We start from the raw sequence: 20693 nt of genomic DNA on the forward strand, positions 1-20693 counted from the left end.
GATTATTTTAGAAGAAGAAACAGACAAAAAGGTAGCCACTGGTGTTGCAGCAGGGGCTGCCACACCGACGTCTGGGAAGAGGCCAAGGAGGAGGCAGCTTCTCAGTCCCGTTGCCACCCTCACTCCCCAGGAGAGAAACCCGAGTCCGTGAATCACTCTGGGAGATGCCCTTTGGTCTAAAACCCACCTTCCGTCTTTCTATCCTGACTTAGAAACTGCCCTGAAGTTGAGGCAGCTCATGGGGAAATTTGTAGATATTAAATGCTGACTCCTGTCCCCCTTGCTACACAGGCTTTTTCTCGTCTCTGAGCACACTCACACACACAGCTCTGCGTCGTTGAGATTTCAGGCGCTGTCTACTTGGCTAAGAATACTGGCTGGATTCTTCTCCTTTGTTAGGTCCCATGTCTGATCTTTACCAATCCAAGAGATACTTTTTCTCCCAAAACAACCTCCACATATATCTACGTAGCACCTCACATTTTGCTTCTCTTTTTAACTATTCTTAGTTTGAGGTCAATGAAGAGAAGCAGAGGTACAGGGCAGTGATCTGGGGATGAGTTGGGATTTACTGTTGTGCCTTCACAGAGCTCTGACCTGAGGCCAGATCAGAGCTGGAAGTTGAGCAAGTTTATAAGAAGGGACATATTGAGGGTGGGGTAGCAGCCTAGAAGCACATGTGCTATGAAGTCAAAGAAGACACCTGTGTGATCCCGAGCCTGCCCTAAAGCAGCTCACAGAGAAGAATCTAGGAAGTGGAGGGACTTAGGGCTTATGTAGTCCACCCCTCTACCTGAAGGACTCACTCCTAAGCCTGCTTGCTACTTCTTGGGATCTTTGCCTCAGGTCAAAGAACAGGTAAGAGAACATCATGGACTTTGGAGTCTGACAAACTGGGTTCAACTCCTACAGCCATGCCTTACTGGCTTTGTGACTCCGGGGAAGTTAGTTAACCTTCCAAGCCTCCTTTTCCCGTCTGTAAAATTATATCCTACCTAGGCTGGGTGTGGTGGCTCATGCCTGTAATCTGAGCACTTTGGGAGGCTAAGGCAGGAGGCTTGCTTGAGCCCAGGGGTTCAAGACCAGTCTGGCAACATAGCAAGACCCTGTCTCCAAAAAAGAAAACAAACGGTTTTTAAAATGAGCTGGGCGTGGTGATGCATGCTTATAGTCCTAACTACTTGGGAGGCTGAGGCAGGAGGATGCTCTGAACCAGGAGTTCGAGGCTGCAGTGAGCTATGATCTCACCATCACACTCCAGCCTGAGTGACAGAGCAAGACCCTGTCTCAAAATAAATAAGTAAAATAAATAAACTATATCCTGCCTCACAAGGTTGTTAGGAGATAAAATGAGGAAATGCACAATAAGGGCTAGGAACAGAATCACATACGGAGCAGTGGTTAGTAAATGGTGGTGTCACAACTGGCTCCTAGTATCCACACTGGCCTCTGTGCAGAAATGGAGGTCCAGATGTGAGACTGCAAGTCCTCAGCCTTCAGAGGGACAGGGCTGGATACAGAGGAGAGCCCCGGACAGGGGAGATCTCCTTGTGCCCAACTCTGCAGGACATTCCAGAATTAAGCCCCAAAGAAGGGCTAAGGGATAGGATCATGAAGCCGTGAATAAGGCCTGGATGCTGCTCAGAAGCAAGGGCCCCGCCTTCCCTGATGGGATTTTCTCTCTCAAACCTCATTCTCTACCTCCCCCCCCGCCACTTCCCAGTGTGGGTGGGGAACAATCCCCTACCCTCAACCTCCCAAGACTCTTATTTGATGCTTTTAAACTTTTTTCTTTATTTAGACAGAAAAGACCAACTCTTTAAAAGTAAAATGCAATAAATAAATAAGTTAAGCATAGAGAACTGTCTGAAACTGACTCCCCGGTCTCACCTTACCACTCCCACCCCCACCCCATTTTCTTTCCCTAAAACCTTCCTAAAGAAAATGATCAGGTAATAAATCCCTTTACCCCTCCCCACACCCCTCCTCCCAATATCCAATTACCCCCCAAAGCAAAGGGAGAAATTAAGAGAGAGAAAAAAATCCAAGGGCAACATTGTCTAAACTCCCAGAAAGAGAGATGGCAGCGTCCGGGCCAGGCCGGGCGGGCTGGATAACGCACGGGTGGCAGTGGTATTTACACGGAGGGAACCAGCAGAGACTGTAAACATTTTTAGGGATTCAGGGGAAGGTCTTTTCCTCGTGAAAGGAGGAGGGTCTCTGTGGCTGACTGGCAGAGAGGCAGCCCTCAGGGCTCCCCCACACTCTCCTTAGAGGGGGCCCTTGGGGGAGGCAGTGAGTTTTAGGGCTGGGAGCCCAAGAGTCAGGGATATCCTACCTCTAGCTAGAGGGTGGAGGGGAGTGAGAGCCAGCTTCCAAGAAACCCCTAATGTGGGGAAGAGGCTGGGGTGAGGGTGGGCTGGGAGTGAGTGTATGGCAGGCCCCTGCAGCTCTCCTGGGGCCTGCACGGGTACAACAGGCCCACTGGTGGGGGAGGCAAGTACAAACGCTGGGCACAGAAGGCCCGTCACAGGAGCCCAGCAGAAGGCAGATACCCCGGAACCTTCGAGCCTGTTCCTCGCTCCCTCACAAAGGCCAAAAGGGCATCTAGGAGGAAATGGGCCCTTGGAGGCAGGGGAGCATAGCCACGGCCCTTCAGAGAGGCAGGGGGTGGGAGGGGCCGGTGTCTTGTGCCCCCCAGGGGCCACGAAGCAGCGTTTGCCCCAGAACCCAGTCAAGGCCCAGGGCAGGTGTGCGGAGAGGGCCAGGGCCAGTCGTGGGAAGAGGGTGTGAGGCGCCCCTTCCTCTGGGATCTCCAGACCTGTAAAGGAAGAAACATGGGTGAAGCATGGGGAAGAGACCGCTGATGCGGGTCATGGGCTCTGGGGGAGGGGAGGGGGCTGGGGTGAGTGACAGCATCTAGGATGGGGCTGCCCGAGGAAGGCAGATCATCAGGCCTCAGTCCAAACGGACCCATCTGCCCCCACCCGCCCGCCATGAGAGCAGGGATAGAGGAGACAGGAGGGAGGGGGCGAACCATACAGGAAACCAGAGGATATTAGGAAGGAAATAGTCAAACAGCCCATGAGAAAAATAAAGACTGGAGAGGGAGAGAGGCAAAGAGATGACAACAGACAGGCAGGCAGAGAAATGGAGAGAGAGACAGAGAAGGGAGTGCATGTAAGAGACAGACACCTGGAAAAAAGAAAGGGAACATCCGCAGAGAAGGCCAGGGCAGAGCCCAGGTCACAGCTCAGGGATAGAGTCTCATGGGGTGAGACCACCCCCGGCCCCCGGGTAGTGCTCTCATTCCTTTTTGGAAAGGAACGCAGAAAGCAAGAGAGAAATGCACAAACACAGACCACAGTCACCAACCACTGTAGACCAAGCACGTCCCGCGAGCTGCCCCCGGCCCTGACCTTGGGCTTGGGGGTGCTTCCCTCCGCGGCCCCTCCCCAAATAACAAACAATCGGCTCCAAAGACAACACGCTCGTTCCATGCAACTTACAGGGGCCCGGAGCAGGGGTCCGGGGATGGGGGCTTCGGCCGACAATGGACACGGGCCCTGGGCTGGGGGGGGCCCCCAGGGTAGAGGGAGTTAAGCAGCCAGGATTGGGGGGAAAGGGGAGAAACAGAAAATGTGGGTATTTTTCTTGGGTTGTGTTTTCTCAAGGGTTTGGTCCAAAGGAGATTAAACAATGTGAAAGTAACCAAGGCTTACAGCTCTGTGGCCATGAGGTTGAGGTGGTGGCCAGCAATGGGGGTGGAGGGGACCTGATAAGTAAACTTCACAGGCAGCGCATTTCAACCTCTTCCACCTAAACCAGAGCAACTCCCAAGAGGCCTGGAAATGGGCTCCCCCAGTCTGTCCTGTGCACTCTGCTGCCCCGTGGGTCTGCTGCTACATGGGAAAAATCACCTGAAGTCCAGGGCAACCAGGGCTGATGTCCTTACTTCTCAGGACGACAGATATTCTAGGAGCCAAGGATTCTAGGGCCCTCTGGCACCCTCAGCCAACCCCTTAATCCTCCAGTCCTATTCCCCTAATTCCACTCCAACCCGAAGGAAAACCAGAAAGAGACACACACAGACATGGACACTGACCAGACACACGAGACCGGATATTGTGGAAGGTCCAGGGAGCGGACACAGATATATACAAAGACTTGGCTCTTTCTGGGGTCACAGAGTGTGTGTGTGCGAGAGAGAGAGAGAGAGAGTGACTCAGATTATTGAAAAACAGCTGAGGGAGCTGCCCCAGTCCCCTGCTTCAAGTGCTCAGGATCAAGGGTGGGGTGGGCATCCCTGAGGGTGGTGGAGGACAGGGGTGGGGGGCAGTCCAATCGAGGGCCCTGGCTGCAGTGTGTAGAACTGGGGAGGGAGGCCACAACACAGGAGCGGGACCCACCTGGGGGCCCTCAGTAGGGCCGGTTGGCATCCTTAGGCCGCTTTAGCTGGACTTTGAGGCGCTTCATGCCGATCTGGAAGCCATTCATGGCCTGGATGGCAGCCTGGGCACTGGCCGGATTGTCGAAACTCACAAAGCCTGGGGTGAGAGGGGCATAAGGCCCGGCCCAGCCCCACCTCGCTCTCCTGTGCTTAGGAGACCTCCAGCACTACCCTGTGTCTCCCAAGTGTCCCAAATGCCTAGAAAGCTGCCTGACACCTAACAGCATTCCGTAGGAATTTGTTGATGGATGGGTTGAATGGAGGAATCCAGTCCAGCCACTAAAATTACCACGTTCTTCCCAGCATTCTGTGCAAGGACCCCTTCCTCTGCCTGGATAACTCTGAGCCTGCCCTTTGAAAACGGCCACTTCCAGGCCCTAAATGGCTTCTGAAGCAGAGAAGAACATTCCCTTTCTTCCCTGAGGCAGCCTTTCAAAGATGTGAAGGCAGCTAAAACCGACTCCCTAAGCCTGTCTTTTGCAAACCAAACATCCCCAGACCATGAGCCTATTTCAGACCTCATGAGGCATGAATTTGGCCAGTTTTTAAGAGAAAAGCTGAAGGAAGAAGAGATGGGCCTGGGCAGCAGCTGGGTGTGGCATGTTGGGTGTGTCAAATGGTTCTTTTTTTTTTTTTTTTGAGACGGAGTCTTGCTCTGTTGCCCAGGCTGGAGTGCAGTGGCCGGATCTCTGCTCACTGCAAGCTCCGCCTCCTGGGTTTATGCCATTCTCCTGCCTCAGCCTCCCGAGTAGCTGGGACTACAGGCGCCCGCCACCTCACCTGGCTAGTTTTTTGTATTTTTTAGTAGAGACGGGGTTTCACCGTATTAGCCAGGATGGTCTCGATCTCCTGACCTTGTGATCCGCCCGTCTCAGCCTCCCAAAGTGCTGGGATTACAGGCTTGAGCCACCGCGCCCGGCCCCTCAAAATGGTTCTTTTGTACTCTCGGATAATCAGCATTTCAAATACTGGGTCCACTGTGACCATAAATGCCTTCAAATATATTAGACCTTGTCCTGATTTGAAGTATGGCAAAAAATGTGCCATATCATATTCTTACCAAAACATTTGCTCTGATTGGTGGCCCGGTCAACAAAGACTTTGGCTGAGATGACATGGCCAAAGGGGACAAACATCTGGAGGATCTCTGAGTCAGTGAACTCCTGGGGCAGGTGGTAGATGAAGATATTGCAGCCATCAGGGCCTGGGTGGCGGCAGAGACAGAAGAAAGAGCTCAATGACTGGGAGGCGCACACTCCAGGAGCAAAGGTCCCAGGGAAAGCAGATCCTGGAAGGGCCCTCCCGTCCCAGTCCTCGACAGTGTGGGCCAAGCCACCCCCTCCCCACTTGCTTTCATCGTGACACGTGGGCAAGAGCTGGGCTCAGCACAGGGCAATAGGGAGTCCCCAAGCCCATAACGAGGGCATTCCTATCTCCCAAGGCCCCAGGCAGTACCTTCTCTTTGCTGCTGCTGTTGCTGCTGCTGCTGCTGCTGCTGCTGCTGCTGCTGCTGCTGCTGCTGCTGAGGGGGTGGTGGGGGCTGCTGGGCGACCAGGGCTGGAGGCTGCGGGAACGCAGGCGCCACCAGGCTGTAGGCTGCTGGGTAGGCTGCTGGGGTGGGGAGGACAGAGAGGCTGATGGGGCTTCCCTGGCTCCTTAAGCCCTCCCAGCCAACCCTGTCTCCCTTCCCCTAGCCCAGGCCAGTGGCAGCTGCAGGGCTGAGAAGTTGTCAGGGAAGGAGCTGCCTCAGACCCCTGGGTGTGCTGCCCTTAAAGACCCCTCCCCACAGTTGGGCTTGTCAGTAAAGCCTGAAGAGGGTGATTGGCAGGGAGCCAAGAAGCCCAGACCCAGTTACTGGGCCTCTTTTCCTCCTGCTGCCCCTCCCACCTGAGCAGGGGCCCGGCCTAGGGCGCCTCACCTGTGTAGTGCTGCATCCCCGCATAGGCCTGCTGCAGGGGGTCCACGGGAGCTGCGGGGCTCTGGGCTGGGGAGAGCAGCACAGACCATGAGCGTGGACGTTGCATGCAGTGGGAGCCCCCGTGCCTCTCTGGGCCTCTGGTCTGAGGCCAGGCAGGTGGGGAGCAGAACTTCTCTGGGCATGGGGTGTGAAGTGAGAAGATGGAAATGCACAAAGCAGTGGGAAGAGGGGAAAGAGCCCAGCATTAGGAAGACTTGGGTCTGACTGTCTTGCAACCCTGGGCAGGTCGCTTCACTGCTCTACACCTCAGCTTCTTGGCCGAGCCCAACAGGAAGGATCATCCCCGCCCAGGATGGCAGGGCAGGAGGAAGCACCTGTAACCCCCACAGCTGGAAGGGAAGGTGTGTCCTGCCTCCCTAATGGGAGTGGTGGCTTAGATGGTTGCTGGGATGGGGTGGGCAGGCAGAGAGTCCCACCTGGGTAGGGGTGAACCCCGTTGGGATACAGAGCATCAGGGGCAGGCTGCCCAGTGGGCTGGGTGGGCACCGGGCTGTAGCCGTTGACCCCCAGGGCAGCCGGAATGGCAGAGACAGGCGTGGCAGCGATGGCAGGAGGGGTGCTGGTTCCTGGGGAGGAGAAAGCGACAGGGACAGAGCAGAGGAGCAGACACACACACACAGGCAGAGAACCAGTCAGCAAGCCTGCGGGCAGAGGGGAGGAAGTAGGCCACTCTGACCCCTGAGTCCCTCCTAGACCCCGAGGCTTCCCTGAGCAATGCCCTGTGCCTCTCCCTACCCCTACCACGCTTAGCTCCCTTGCCCAGCCTTGCCCAGGCCATACCTGAGGATGGGGTGATGGGGGTGGCGATGAGGCCATTGGCATTGATGGCAGCCATGTGCTGCATCTGCACAGCAGCCATGGTGGCCATGGGGCTGAGGTAGGCACTGTGAGCCGCTACCAGGGCCGCCTGCTGCTGCATCAGCTGGGGGGAGGGGAGAGGAGAGTGGGGCAGGCCTCCTGTGCCCCAACCTGGCTCCCTCCCAGCCCTCGGTCTTGGCATCAGAAGGGTTGGGGCAAGATACTAGGGGTCAGGAGGGCTGGCCCGGCATTGGGGGCAGTGCTCACGGCCTGGGTGTAGGCGCTGTAGGCTCCGAACTGGAGGGCGATGGGGCTGAACATGCCCAGCTGGGTGGCCACCTGCTGCATGCGGCGGAGACCTCGCTCCTTCTCAGTGTCAGCAAACTTCACCACCAGGCTGGACGAGGCACCCTGGGCACGGGCCCGCACACAGGTCAGAGGTGCAGGGTCAGGGTCTCTCCTCCCCAGAGCCCTCAGGACCTGGTCTCCATTCCACCCCCATGGCATGGCCTGGCCTCTCTGAGAGGGCAGCCACCATTTTGCATTTGACAGATGGGGAGATTTTAATCCCACCCTCTCCCTGTGCTAGGCTGTGCTAGAAGCTAGAAGAAAAATTGAGGAATGTGAAGGCATATGCTTGGAAAGTGAAAGACCTACTAGAATGGAAAGGGCATCATTGGCTTCTCTGTGAGGACTCTGAACTGGAAATGATCCCCACCCCGGCTCGCCACAGCAAATGTTTAATCTCAGGCTAGTCTTCCCTTGTAGCTGCCCTGCATGCCTTACCACGACTCCTGCCCCCACACCCCAGTCCTCATGGTGTGCCTCACATCTTAATACCGGTCTGAGCTGAATAAAAGCCAAATTAGAGCATCTGCAAGGACGATGGTAGAATCCTAGAATCTCAAAGATGGAAGGGGCATAGGGTCATTGGACACAGTTCTCTACCCAATGCTGTGTCCCCTCCGCCAAGTCCCCGTGAGTTATGCTGGAGAGCTGTGAGTTGTGGGAAGTGCACAGCCTTCTGAGTCAGCCAGTTCCAATTTAGAGGTGGGTTCTAGAGTGGTCACTGACCTAACGCTGCCGTGCAGGGGCAGGGAAAAGGGGTGTACGTGGGGCCTCTAAGAAAGTGTCCTGGTGCCCCAACAAATGAGGGTAGGGGGATATGGGAAGGCTGGAGAAGAGATGGGGGTGAAGGGAGGACTGGGGAATGGAGGGGGAAGGAGAGGAACATGAGGGAAATTTGGCTGAAGGTGGATGGGGAATAGGGGAGGAGCGGGGAGGTGGGGAAATGCCATTTGAAATGTGAAGGTGTCCCTAAGCGGTTTGGTTCTTCTGCCAGAACATTCTTTTCCAATAAATTCAAATAGCCCATCCTGAGTGGACTGCTTATCTGGGCCAGGGCCTGGCGGGTGGGCAGGGTGGGAAGGAGAGGCCCAGGGCCAGGGGAGTGGGGCTCACTGGCAGGGTCCGGCTGCTGTGAAGGGTGTTGATGGCTGCCTGGGCCTCGGCATGGGTCTGGAACTTCACAAAGGCGCAACCTGGAGAGGTTGAGATGGAGGAGGAGAGGGGTGAGCACCCATCCCCATGGGACTCCGCGGTGGAACCGGATGCCTAGGGAGCCATGGGGGTGGAACGGGAAGGGGAAGGGCCCGGTGGGGAAGGGGCGGTGGGTGGGCTACCTTTGCTAGTGCCATCTGGCCCCCGGAGCACAGTGCACTCGTCGATGGTCCCGAAGGGCTCAAACATCTTTCGGACATCCTCATCTGTCTGCTGCTTCCCTAGCATCCCCACAAACAGCTTCCGGTCTTCTGGGTGGTAGGGCACAGGGGGAGGGCGTGTTCAGGGCCTCCTGGCTGCCTTCCCAGCCCTTCTCCTTCCACCCTTCCCTAGAGCTCCTAACACTACTTCCGCTACCCTAGGGGCCAATGGCTGTGGGGGCTGATGGTTAGGGAATGGGGTACATTGCAGAGGTTGCTCATCCCAGCTCTGAGGGACTCACACTCCACCCTGGGCCTCGGTTTTGCCATCTGTACCCCCCCAGATCTCGCCCCCTCTGGCCACACTGACTCCGGTCTCACCACAGCTGGGAACTCTTCAGAATCGTCAGACTTTCTCCCTCAAGAAAGGCTACCCCTCGACAACTCCAGGCCCTGGGCCTGAGGGTAGGAGGAGAGGGACAGAGTCCAAAGGCACAGAACCTACCTCCTCGGCTCTCGCTGTCGGCTGGCTTGACCTGGATCGGCCTGTTCATCTGAAGGAGAGAAGAGAAGGCAGCTGCTGGGGACCTCCTCTGAACACCCAAGAGCCCTCCCAGGCCGGGCCCTGCAGAGAGACTAGAGGGACAAGCCCCAGGCCCTCTAAGTTTCTGATAGGAAGGAAGGGATAGGGCCTAATATTGTTCAGGATGAAGGCCTGAGGGGATCAGAGGCATGGAGAGAGAGGATGTAGAGGGAGATGCTCATGGGCACAGCTCCAGGCTCAGGTTGGGCTCCCGATGACTCGGCCAGGGATGGGTGCTGCTGTCCTGAGTGGGAGAAGGGGGCCTGCGCATAGGACCCGGGGCCTGAGAGAGAGCCCAACCGAGGGGTTATTTAATAAGAATTGCCTCAATTCTACAAAGTGGGCGCAACAGAGGCCACTCTGTGAAGAAGCCCCAGGGAGGACTCTAGACCGAGGGAGACCTCACAGAGGCCCAGACTTCCTTCTGACCCCTAGAGTTGTGTCTGCCTCTCTTTCTGCCCCCCTATACCCCTTGACCCCAGGGGGAAGGCATTCGGGCAGCACAAAAGGAGCAGATGCCCAGTCTCCGTGGCAACGGGAGAATGCGCACCATGGCAACCGCCCACTCAGCCTGATTTATCCGTCCCCGTCGCCCTGGCGACCGTGGTGACGTCATCACTTCTGCTGCTCCACACACCCAGAGAAGGAGTGGGGTGGGGGGTGGTAACAGGGTATGCTGGGGGTGGAGGATTTGGTGGGGGCTGGGAGGTGGGGGAGGGGCCCAGAAAACCTTCCTGATTCTGGAGGGAGGCTTGCAGAGCGGGACCTGCAGGGGCCATCCCATCCCTTCTCCTGCCTCCCTCCTCCAGAGCAAATCCTTGGTGCCTGGAGGGCTCTAAAGGAGGAGTTGCTGTCCCGTGCTCCTTCGCAATTTACCCTGTGCACGGAAGTCCTCCAGAGCTCTAACCTCTCCCAGACCCCTGCAGTATCTCCCTTTGTTCAGTCTTCAGTGGAAATGGAGAAATTCCTAGTTCCACTCGCCATGTTCTTGTCTGGTGAGAGGACTTGGAAATTACTCCTGCAGGTTGATTTTCTTAACCGGGGAGGGGAGTATTAATAGGAACTGGAGAAAGAGGAGAAGGACTTAGTATTTCGTGTCTGAAAATATTTTGCTCTTGAGGACTCTGACAGCTGGAACCACATGTGGTTGCCCCACTCATCTGATGGTGGGGCAGTAGTTCCAGTGACCAAAAAAATGAAACCATCTATTTACATTCTGAGGGTGAGGCTAGAGGTACCCTCAGGAAAGGCACTGGACTGGGAGTCAGGAGACCTGGATTTAAGGACTAGCCCTGCCCTGTCACTTACTAGCTGGGCGACCTTGGACAAGCCACTTGTCCCCTCTGGGCCTCAACTTCCTTATCTGTAAAACAAGGGGGTGGGCCAGGCGATGTCTAGTCAGGTTCCGGTCAGCTCCAGGGCTCCAGCATGTGGAGATCCTGTATGTGGCATCACTTAGCGCCGAGAAGTGCAGAAGTCACAGTTGCCCCTGCCCCTTCTCACGCTGGATCCTCACCCAGGTGTCCATCATGCCAGTCAGTTTAGCCGACTCCACCAGTTAGGTATTCCCGGCCTCGGACCAAATGTAAGCCCCACTTCAACTGATACTCCTATCCCAGAGCCCCACGCCCACCCCCCAAATCTCTGGATCTGAGAGCAGCTGGTGGGGAGGGAGGGTAACAGTCACATAAATCCTCCAGCCAATCTGCCCCCAGCTTTATCGCCCGCCAATCTGGGATTATCCCATCCGAAGCTCAATCGCCTTAGGCGTGTGTGTGCGCAAGTGCGCATGCGCAGGCAAAGCGCAGTGGGGCAGATGCTCGGGGTGCACGGGCTTTCACCTCCTTCTCTCCTGTGTTCTAGCCAAGGCACTCAGGAAGTTCCCTCACAGGCACCTCTGCAGCCAGGCACCCAGCCCTATGCCCACCTCACAAGAAATATAATCAGAACCAGTGTTGGGGGATTCTTACGCTTGAAGCTAGCTCCTTCCCAGCACGCCTGTGGATTTGCTGTTCTAGATGGAGATGGGAACCTGGGACCCAGAGAGAAAGGATGCAGTTCCCTCCTGGCATAGGCTCCGAGGCACAAAAATAACATCTCGAGAAATACCCACGGCTGATGCGGATTCGCACAAAGAGACACACAAGTGTACCAACCACAGCAAGGACCGTGCTTACGGTGGGCTCCCCCTACACCCTCACAGACAGGGCCCTTGGCGCCCCAGTGTCCCCTTCCCAGCCTCCTTCTTCGTGGCCTGGCACTTCCTGTGGGGAGCTTAGGCTTTGTTAGCTCAGCTCGGGCACACCTGCCCCCTCCCCTGAGTCCAGCTGTGCCCTGTTTACCTGGCAACCAGGCACAGTGCCTCTCCTCCCTAGTTACTACCCACCAGGTGACAGGCCCTCCCTCGGGCCTCCCAAAGAAGAAGGGGCTATTTATACCCCAACCCAGTATCACCGAGCCCCTCCACCACGGTCACTTTTAAGGCCCTCATCCTCGCCAATAGCAAAAACTCCACTTCCAAGAAGACCTCACAGTTCTCACAAAATCTAATTCTTTTGAGGGTACAGCCTGGGGTCCTGCCACTCCTGGCTCCACACTTGTTCTGAGAGTCCCAGACCACTCACGGGTTCTCTCTGTGGGGCCAGAATCCACCTTCCTGACTGCAGGCCGACAGGGAAGGCCCACGTCCCCCAAGTGGGATTTTGGTTCAGGGTGAAGGGGGAAGAGCTGGACAGAGGGCAACCCCCACTCCACCGCCTCCAGGAGGCCACACCCTGCTCACAGGACAAATGCAGGGACCTGTGGCAGAGCCACTCCTGGGAACTCTTAGGGGAGAGAAGAGGAAATGGGGCTCAGTAGCTATAGGCCCAGCCCCCATTCTTTCTCTTTCTCTCTGCAGCCCCAAATATCACCCTAGTATGGTAGCACCTTCTAGATTTTGGGGGTGACAGAGATGGGGAGCAAGGAGAGGGGGCTAAATGTCTCCCATTTCAAAAAAAAAAACCTGCAGTAGGAAGGCGTGGAGATTAAACAGTAGGAAGAACACAGTTATGCAGGAGCTGACACAATGCACACACACGCGTGCGCATGCATACACACATGCAAACACACGCTGAGGGGAGAATGCAGGTGGAAGGAGAAGACTTGAGGAAGACAAAGGGTCACAGATGTCTGCTCCCCACAGCTGCCCTGGATCTGCTCCTTCAAACCCCTTGGATGGGGGTCTGCCTTGGGGGATGGAACCCTCATTTCCTACTGGAAGCTCTGTCAGATCCCTCTGGATTCTGTCCCCTGGGGCAAGGGCTAGAGTGGAGAATTCAGCGTCACCTGGGAACTCTGGAGCAAGGCTAGACAATCATTAACCAGGCGCCCTTCTTCCTCACCCCGACCCTGACCTGGACTTCCTCAAGAAGGGCAGGTGGCACCTCTCCACACCCAGGATGGAGCTCTGCCTGAGCTTCCAGGCAGCTGGAGGGGCACGGACCCAGGGTAGACACCCACAGCTGGTACACATCACCCTTGGGGCTCATGCCCATCCCCAGGCTGTCTCTCATCCATGTTTTCACTCCAATCCTCTTTATCTACCTTTTGCTCTGACCCCCCTCTCATTTCTGCAGGGGCTCCGAGATAGGGAGACAACAGAAAAAGACAAATGGCGATGGAAATGAAAACTGTTGATTTGTGAGGGGCCTCCACAGAGAAAAGCGGGGAAGGCAAGTTGGGGCTGGATGGGGACCAGGTTTGCCAGGGATACATGTGCCCAAACCCCACACATCTGGCCTGGCAGGAGCTCACATGCCTGTATGCACAAACACACACTCGCCTTGGGTCCTGTAGCTCACACACGTGCATGACCCTTAACTCTGGCTGCGACGGGCAATGGCTATTCTTGCCACCAATTGGGATAAGATCGTTGGTGGGGGTGGGGTTTTTGGTGGACTTGCCGCAGTTGGCTTTGGTTTCCTAGCAGTGCTCAAAGGTTGAGGCCACGGAAGGGCTGGGTCATGGACCTATGCAGGGTTTGAAGTTGGGGGTGGTTGCAGCAGTTCTAATTTTCCCAGGTCTCCATCTGCCCTTTCCCCATCTGTTTTTTCTATTTCCCTCTTAGGAAGAGATGAGTGAGCAGCAGCAGTCTCCACTTCCCATGTTGGAGAAGCAGTAGAGGCCAGGACAGATGTGTCTCTGGCACCCAGACCCTGCTAAGCAAATGTTTGCTGAAGGTGGGGACGGAGTTAGGTCTCAGGAAGGCACTTGCTGGGATTCACAGTCTGGGAGAAGGCAGAGCAGAGACATAGCAAAGGGAGTGGGGGCATCCTTTCCCCCCAGCTTCCATGACCGGGGAAGGGGGACAGTCCAAGATTCTTTCTTCCTGCCCTCAGTTGCCAGCCCAGGCTTGGAACAATAAGCAAGGCTGGCTGGGAAGAAGAAGACACAACGAGATAGGACCTTGCAGGAGAGGGGCCACCTCCGTGGCCACCCCTGCCTCCCTGGGCATACTTGGTGGCACCAGGCCTGATCGTCTACAATGTCTGTCCCTGCCCTTGCCTGCTACTCTCAGGCCTACCTCCAGCCCAGACCTGCCTGGGCCTGCCCAGGCCCTGCTTTACCCTAATGCTCTGTGGCTCTGTTCCTGGGACTCTTCCTGGTAGACAGAAAGGAGAAGGGAGCTCAAGAACCAGCACGGAGATGCCAGTCCAGCCAGTACCAGCTGCCTGTTCTCAGGTCACAGGCACTCCTCCCTCATCTCACAGCCAGCCAGCCTGCCTTTCCAGAGTGACAAAAGAGTGCCTGGGTGCCTCCTGCTCACCCTGATCCACGCTTGGTGTCCACAGACTTTTCCCCACACCTTCCAACCAGCGGGTCCTCCCTCTAGTGTTACCCCGTGGGCAGCTTGGGAAGTGGGGAAGGGGCTGCATCTGCTCCTGGTAAAAGTCATGTTTACTCCACTAATCGCTGCTTTCCTTCTCTCTGGGTAACAAGAAATGCATGCATTTGCAGCAAGAAAGATGGATGCTAGAGAGAGAGAGAGGGACTTCCTGGTGATGAGAGCAGGTGGAAAATACGCTCAGTGTCAGGAGGGTGGTGAGCCTCCTGCCACTTCTATGGCCCTTCTCAGCCCCCTGGCCCTGCAAAGGGCAGGACTCACCCCTGGAAGTGTCTTCTGTTCGTGTAGGGCGCTCTGGGCCTTCAGGGCTGAATCCCGGGCACAGTATGTCAGGAAGGCACATCCTGAGGAGGGGCAGGGACAGAGAAACACGGCGGGGGGCGGTGAGTCCTCCATCTCCCCTCTCTGAAAGGCTCCCTTCCAAAGACTGACGATTGGGAAGCTTTCCCTTCTTGTCATCTTCTGCCTGCTGGGGTGGGGAGGTGTCTCCAAGGGGTAGACACTCTGCCCCAGAAGTGGGGCAGACACCCAGAGGCCTAAATACTGGTGGTGATGGAAGAGGGAGGACACTTGGGCTGTCAGGAGATGTGCTTTGTGTAAGGAGAGGAGAAGGACCATGTGACTGCCAGACAAGTTAGAGTAGTGTGGCTTTCTTTCCTGCTGAGCTGTTCTCCTTTCCCCTCTTCCTCACCTCCACCTCCCTCCATCTTGGTCACCATCATCTCTCTCTTCTCCCATTTTCCCTATTTCCTCATCTCTCCCCAACTCCACCATAGGCAGGTGGAGGGTGGAGAGTGAAATAGAGAAGGGAAGGGAAGAGCAGTTAGCCGGAAGTGCCTCTTCCCTGTGCCAGGTGGAGGGGGAGCTAGTGTGGCCCCTGGGATCTCCAGTGTGTGGAGCTTTCCAAGTGCTGACCCCGACCGCCCCACTTAGCCGCACAGCCCTTGGATAGGCCTGAGGAGCACCCTCCCTTCTCCCTCACTCTCTTAACTTTCTAAGCCTCCTACACTTTCCAGATCTTTACCAATCTCCAGCCTTCATGCCCTGCTTCCTAGTCCCTCTCTTTAGTCCTGGAGCTGCCTTGCCCAGTCCAGCTCCACACTTTCCACATTGAGCACCTGACCCTGTGTCCTGACCCCCATTCCAATATTATCTGAGGCTGCTCAGATTCTCAGTCTGGCTACACACACACACACACACACACACACACACACACACACACACACCCCTACCCAGCTGCTTATCTCCCAAACCAGCTCTCTTGTCCCTCCATTCTTTCTTGAGTTCATCCCATGTGACATCAACACCCCCATATGTCTGGGATCCACGTCTTTGCGCCCTCTTGACAACTCTTCACCTAAAAGAGGCCCTCCTTAGTCCTTCACCCGGGTTTCCTGATCACTAGCCGAGTTCTTTTTATGCTCCTCCATCCACTTTCCCCAGCCCTGAACTCCTCTCCTTCCACATCAGCCCTTCCCAGCCACTCCACCCCTCCAGCCTGGCTGAACTACCCCCAGCCTCCCAGCCCACCCCGAAGCCTCTTCAGCCTGCCCGACCCCTCACCCTTGTGCAGCCCGGTGTACTTGTCCTTGATGACAGTCAGCTCGAAGATCCGACCAAACTGTTCGAAGATGGGCTTCAGGTCCTTCTCCTCCAGATGCCTCGGGATCTGCCCCACAAACAGCTTGATGGCATCCGGCTCCTTCATCGAGGCGGCCCAGGAGGAGGGCCGAGGGAGCAGGGAGAGACCCAAAGGCCAAGGGGAGCTGCCCAGCAAGGAGATAAGTGGTGGGGCCCGGGGGCCCAGCCGGGGCTGGCTTTCCCTTTGGCCCCCAACCACGCTGCTGAGCAGAGGGGCGGCTCTTCACACAAAGGAGGCCCAGGGAGTTGAGGGCTAGGGGTCAGGGGTCTAGGAAGACGCTGTCATGCCACCAGGGGGCATCGCCCAAACAAACGATCTCCCTCCCAGAGATCTGGCAAATGTCCCAGGATGGGGGTGAGTGTGGCCAAGACCTGGAGGGTGAGGTGGTAGCCGGGGCGCTGGGGCTTAGAGGGCTGGGAACTGGGAGTTGAGATGAGAGCTGGAGGCGGGGAAAGGGCCTGAGGAGGGTGATAGGGAGGACACTGAGGGGTTAAGGGGCCTGCTATGGTTGCCAGCAGCGTCAGTGAGGGGGGCCCACTCCTGATGTGGGGCAGGTGAATGTCTCGTTGGCTTCCCTGGGAGGACACCTCCCCTGTGGCGGATCCTTCTGCTGGGTCCGAAGATCCCTGATGCCAGATGCTTGATCTCTGCTGGCGGCAGGGCTCCAGGGGTCCCTTTTGCCCTGCCGCCCCCCTTCAGGTCCTCCCCTCAGCCCCCCTCCCACCCCCACCCCAGTCCCCGGGCCTGGGCTGCTGCCGGCTGCTCCCGCCGCTGGGGCTGCCTGCTTTCCCGGTCACCTGGGTCCCGGAGCTCTGCTCTCCGGCCGCGCTCTCCTCAACAAAAACCTCCCCCCTCCACACCCCCCTCCCCACTCCCACCTCCTTTCCCCTGACATCAGTGATGTCAGTCTCAGGGGTCGAATACAAATTCTCTACCCTGGAGAGGGACGCACAATCCAAGCAAGAGCCACGCCCTCTTTCTATCTCCATCCTCCCTGACTCCTTTCCCGCCCCCAGAAGAGCAGCTGGTCCTGTTGATAATAACCCTTCCCCCATCTTACTCCCCAGTCAGAAGTTGGGCAAAGCACTAAGATGGAGAATTTACAGAGGAACCCTAAAATGGGGTCCATTGTTCCGGGGGCTGGAGCTGTCCCCGGTGCTGGAAGACTCAGGAGATGGGGGGTTGGGGGGGAAGAGGGGAGCCCGGCATCTGGGGAGCCCCGCATCTGGGGAGCCCCGAGAGTAGAGAGTCAAGGAAAGAAATCAGGGGAAAGAAGATGAGATAGGACGGTTGGACAGGCTGAAGGGGAAGGAGGTGTAGATGGAGAGGGAAGCAGGTCGCAGAGTCTGGGGGAAAAAGAAAAAATGCAGACAGGAAAAATGGAAAGGAACGTGGGGAAGGCGAGAGCAGGATGAGATGAATGCAGAAAGGGAACTGTATATTTTCCAGAAAAGGAACCAAGAAAAACGATAGCTTTCTGGCATTTGCCGAAGCCCCCTTCTCTCCCTCTGGGGTGTTTGTGAGTATAAGTGCGTGGGCAGGGAGGCCGCGGAGGAGGCGCGGCGGGCGCTCTCACTTGTAAGCTCCTTGAAGACCAGGACATCGTTTAATTCAGCATCTTACTGTTCATAGTGTCTAGCACCCTGTCTTGCTCATGCGTAGCAGGAGCTTAACAAACACTTCATGCAAAGAACCTCTGACAACAGTGGATTCCTGATTCCTTCAGTGGGAAGAACCACAGCTGTGCTTCCCCTTAGGATGTAGAAACCCAATTACTCTTTCCTTTGCTTCTTTCTTCAGTTGGGTTCTTTGAGTGGGACTCAAATTGAGCCAGGTAGCACAGAGGATCAGGGGAGGCACATTCGGGGACCATTGCTCCCCTGAACGTGGATACTTCTATGGATGATTGGCAGGCTCCACGATCTGGAGGGAGCGTGAGCACACCCTCAGTGCAGGGATTATCTGTGGACATCAGACCTTGTCAGTAGTGGCAGCCCTTGCTTTCCGTCAGTGCTCAGCAACAGGGGCTCTTCCTGGGGTTCTGGGCTTTTGTAGAGCACTCTGTCTTCCTGTCATTCCCTTCTTCATCCCTGGAGTAGGGCTGCTGTTTCCACAGGGCACTCGTGTCTCTAAACTGTGTCCCAGCTGAGTCCCAGGGGCCTCCATTTCTGAGCTATCACAGCAGGCAGGCTTCTCTTCTGGAAGGAAAATAATAGTAACAGCCAGTGCTTACATGGCTCTTACAGTGTCCCAGGCTTTGTGCCAAGTGCTTTATATTTACTAACTCCTAAACCCTCACCACCCCGCTATGATGTAGATTTTGTCATTATCTCCAAATAGAGAGGAGGTAACCAAGACACAGAGCTGAAATAACTTGCCTAAAGCCATGCAGCTAGAAAGAGGTCTAGCTGAGATTGGAGCTCGGGCAGTCTGGCTCCTGCGTCCACGCATTTAACTCCCACATCAAACATTCCTCTTGAGAATGGGAGCAGTGGTGAAGTCTGGCCTTTCTTCTTCTCCTGTCTCCATTTAAGCCCTGGATGAGAGAGAGTCCTTCTTTTTACTGCTTGATTCTGTGGACCACCTCCTATCCTTCCTTAGCCTGTTTTTTTTTTTTTTTTTGTTGTGGCCTGGAGCCACGCTCTGGCAGGTGCTTGCATTTGAGTGAATGTGTATGTGTGTAAACTTGATTACACTTCATCACATGAATGCCCAGGTCCCCCAAGTAGGGCCCTCTCAGATGGGGTGGCAGTGGGGGAGGTGCTAGAGGACTCAGTGTTGGGTGCTCAGAAGAAGCGAGTGATGGCAGAGCCAGGGAATCCAAAAGGGCAAACACATCTTGAAAGTAACTTTCCACTCACCTACCCCACCCCCACTGCTCCTTTCCTTGCCTTCTAATCTGATCTTGGTATTTATGGAGATGCTAAACAGATCATGCCCTCTGAGGATGGAGAAGGGGAAGACCCTATGGCCCTGTTGATCTCATTACTCTATGTCTTCTCAGCAGACCTGCCGCCCTGCTGCTCATTCAGGCTTGGGGCTAATCATATTAATTGAAATATTAAACATTCACAGAAATGAATTAAAATGAACTGCCCTCACTCCTCCTCCCAGTCAGTAATTGGGGAGACAGCTGCAGGCAGCAAAATGCCTCCAGTCCTTTGCTTAGTTTGTGGTCCTTAGATTAAAGGTGTCAGTCTGAGAGAAGAGGTAGGGTTTAGGGGAGAAGAGTGGTACCTCTCATCAGACTCTCCTTGCTGAGTGACTGTGAACACATCTCTGGTGTTCTTTCAGGCCATGGGATGGGAGTCCTGTGAGGTAAGAACAGGGGAGCCCTGAGACTATTCTGGAAAGTTTTCATATACTCACATTTATTCTGGAAAATAAATGCCTATTCTGGAAAGTTTTCTCTAGGAGGGAGAGAGGCTTCCAGGATACTTTCTCTGCCACTACCCCCAAGCTCATCCTCTTTTTTATTCCTCTGCAGTCAAAGCTAGGCTGCCCTACATAAAAAGATTATTGAATTTGTAAAGGGAGAGCTCTGATCCTGGCTTTAGATTCTTAGGAAATGAGAAATGCCGGATAATTGGGATATTTTTCAGAAAGGGCAAAATGTGGTGGTATGTGTGGGCAGAGTGGCCAGTCATCAAATACTGTGTAGCTTCACAGATTGAATATAGAATGAAGACATCTGCGCAGAATTTATGAGAGTGCACAAAGAATTGATTCTATAACCTTTCTGCCCTCAAGTGACTTCCACCTCAAGTGGAAGGTAAGACAGGCCAACACAATACATAATAGTGAGTACTGAGACGCTGTTAAAAAAACAAAAAGTAGGCTGGGCGCGGTGGCTCAAGCCTGTAATCCCAGCACTTTGGGAGGCCGAGACGGGCGGATCACAAGGTCAGGAGATCGAGACCATCCTGGCTAACACGGTGAAACCCCGTCTCTACTAACAACACACACAAAAAAAAAACTAGCCGGGCGAGGTGGCGGGCGCATGTAGTCCCAGCTACTCCGGAGGCTGAGGCGGGAGAATGGCGTAAACCCGGGAGGCGGAGCTTGCAGTGAGCTGAGATCCGGCCACTGCACTCCAGCCTGGGCGACAGAGCGAGACTCCGCCTCAAAAAAAAGTAGCCCCTCTCATACACGGGCATTTGGGCCATAGAATGTGATCAGTGAAGAAAGGCTTGATTGATTATCAAAGCACAAGAAGATCATAGATTGGCAAAGGGAGGATATCAATTTTCTACTTGGAGGTGGGGAGGTAGAGAACACTGTGCATGCCTGTGTGTGTCTGTGTGTGTAGGTTTGCTGGTCCAGGCTCTGGCATTGTCTAATATAATACAAGCCACATATATGGCTTAAAAATTTCTAGTAGCCATACATAAAAGCAAAAAGAAACAAGTGAAATTACTTTTAATAATAAATGTTATTTAACCTGATATACCCAAAATACTATTTCAACATGTAAATCAATTACATGTTATTAATGAGATTTTTTTCATATCAAGCCTTCAAAATCCAGTGTTTATTTTATATTTGCTGCACATTTAACACCTACAGCCACATTTCAAGTGTTCAAGAGCCACAGGTGGCTCATGGAGACTGTATTGGCTGGCACAGCTCTATATTGGCTGGCACCGCTCTGGAGGTG

At 55.1% G+C, this 20693-nt stretch overlaps 1 protein-coding gene across 5 annotated transcripts; it reads right to left on the reverse strand.

Moving 5' to 3' along the window:
- Positions 1-1774: 1774 nt before the first annotated feature.
- CELF3 (CUGBP Elav-like family member 3) lies at positions 1775-16893 on the reverse strand. 5 transcript variants are annotated; one of them, XM_023213733.1, is made up of 13 exons: positions 15958-16893; positions 14656-14738; positions 9432-9480; positions 8909-9037; positions 8688-8767; positions 7494-7637; positions 7209-7350; positions 6845-6994; positions 6369-6434; positions 5906-6061; positions 5511-5654; positions 4410-4547; positions 1775-2821 (listed from the first exon to the last, which is right to left on the reverse strand). In XM_023213733.1, the coding sequence occupies exons 1-12, from the start codon at positions 16100-16102 to the stop codon at positions 4420-4422; spliced, it is 1416 nt and encodes a 471-aa protein (XP_023069501.1). In that variant the 5' UTR covers positions 16103-16893; the 3' UTR covers positions 1775-2821; positions 4410-4419. The 5 variants fall into 5 exon arrangements, with proteins under 5 accessions (XP_023069501.1, XP_023069502.1, XP_023069505.1 ...); XM_023213734.1 differs by having other exon boundaries at positions 8909-9034; positions 15958-16157; XM_023213737.1 differs by lacking the exon at positions 15958-16893 and adding an exon at positions 10818-10872 and having other exon boundaries at positions 8909-9034; positions 14656-14704.
- Positions 16894-20693: the final 3800 nt, after the last annotated feature.

Source organism: Piliocolobus tephrosceles, chromosome 1, assembly GCF_002776525.5.
Source record: "Piliocolobus tephrosceles isolate RC106 chromosome 1, ASM277652v3, whole genome shotgun sequence".
NCBI classification, from domain to species: domain Eukaryota; kingdom Metazoa; phylum Chordata; class Mammalia; order Primates; family Cercopithecidae; genus Piliocolobus; species Piliocolobus tephrosceles.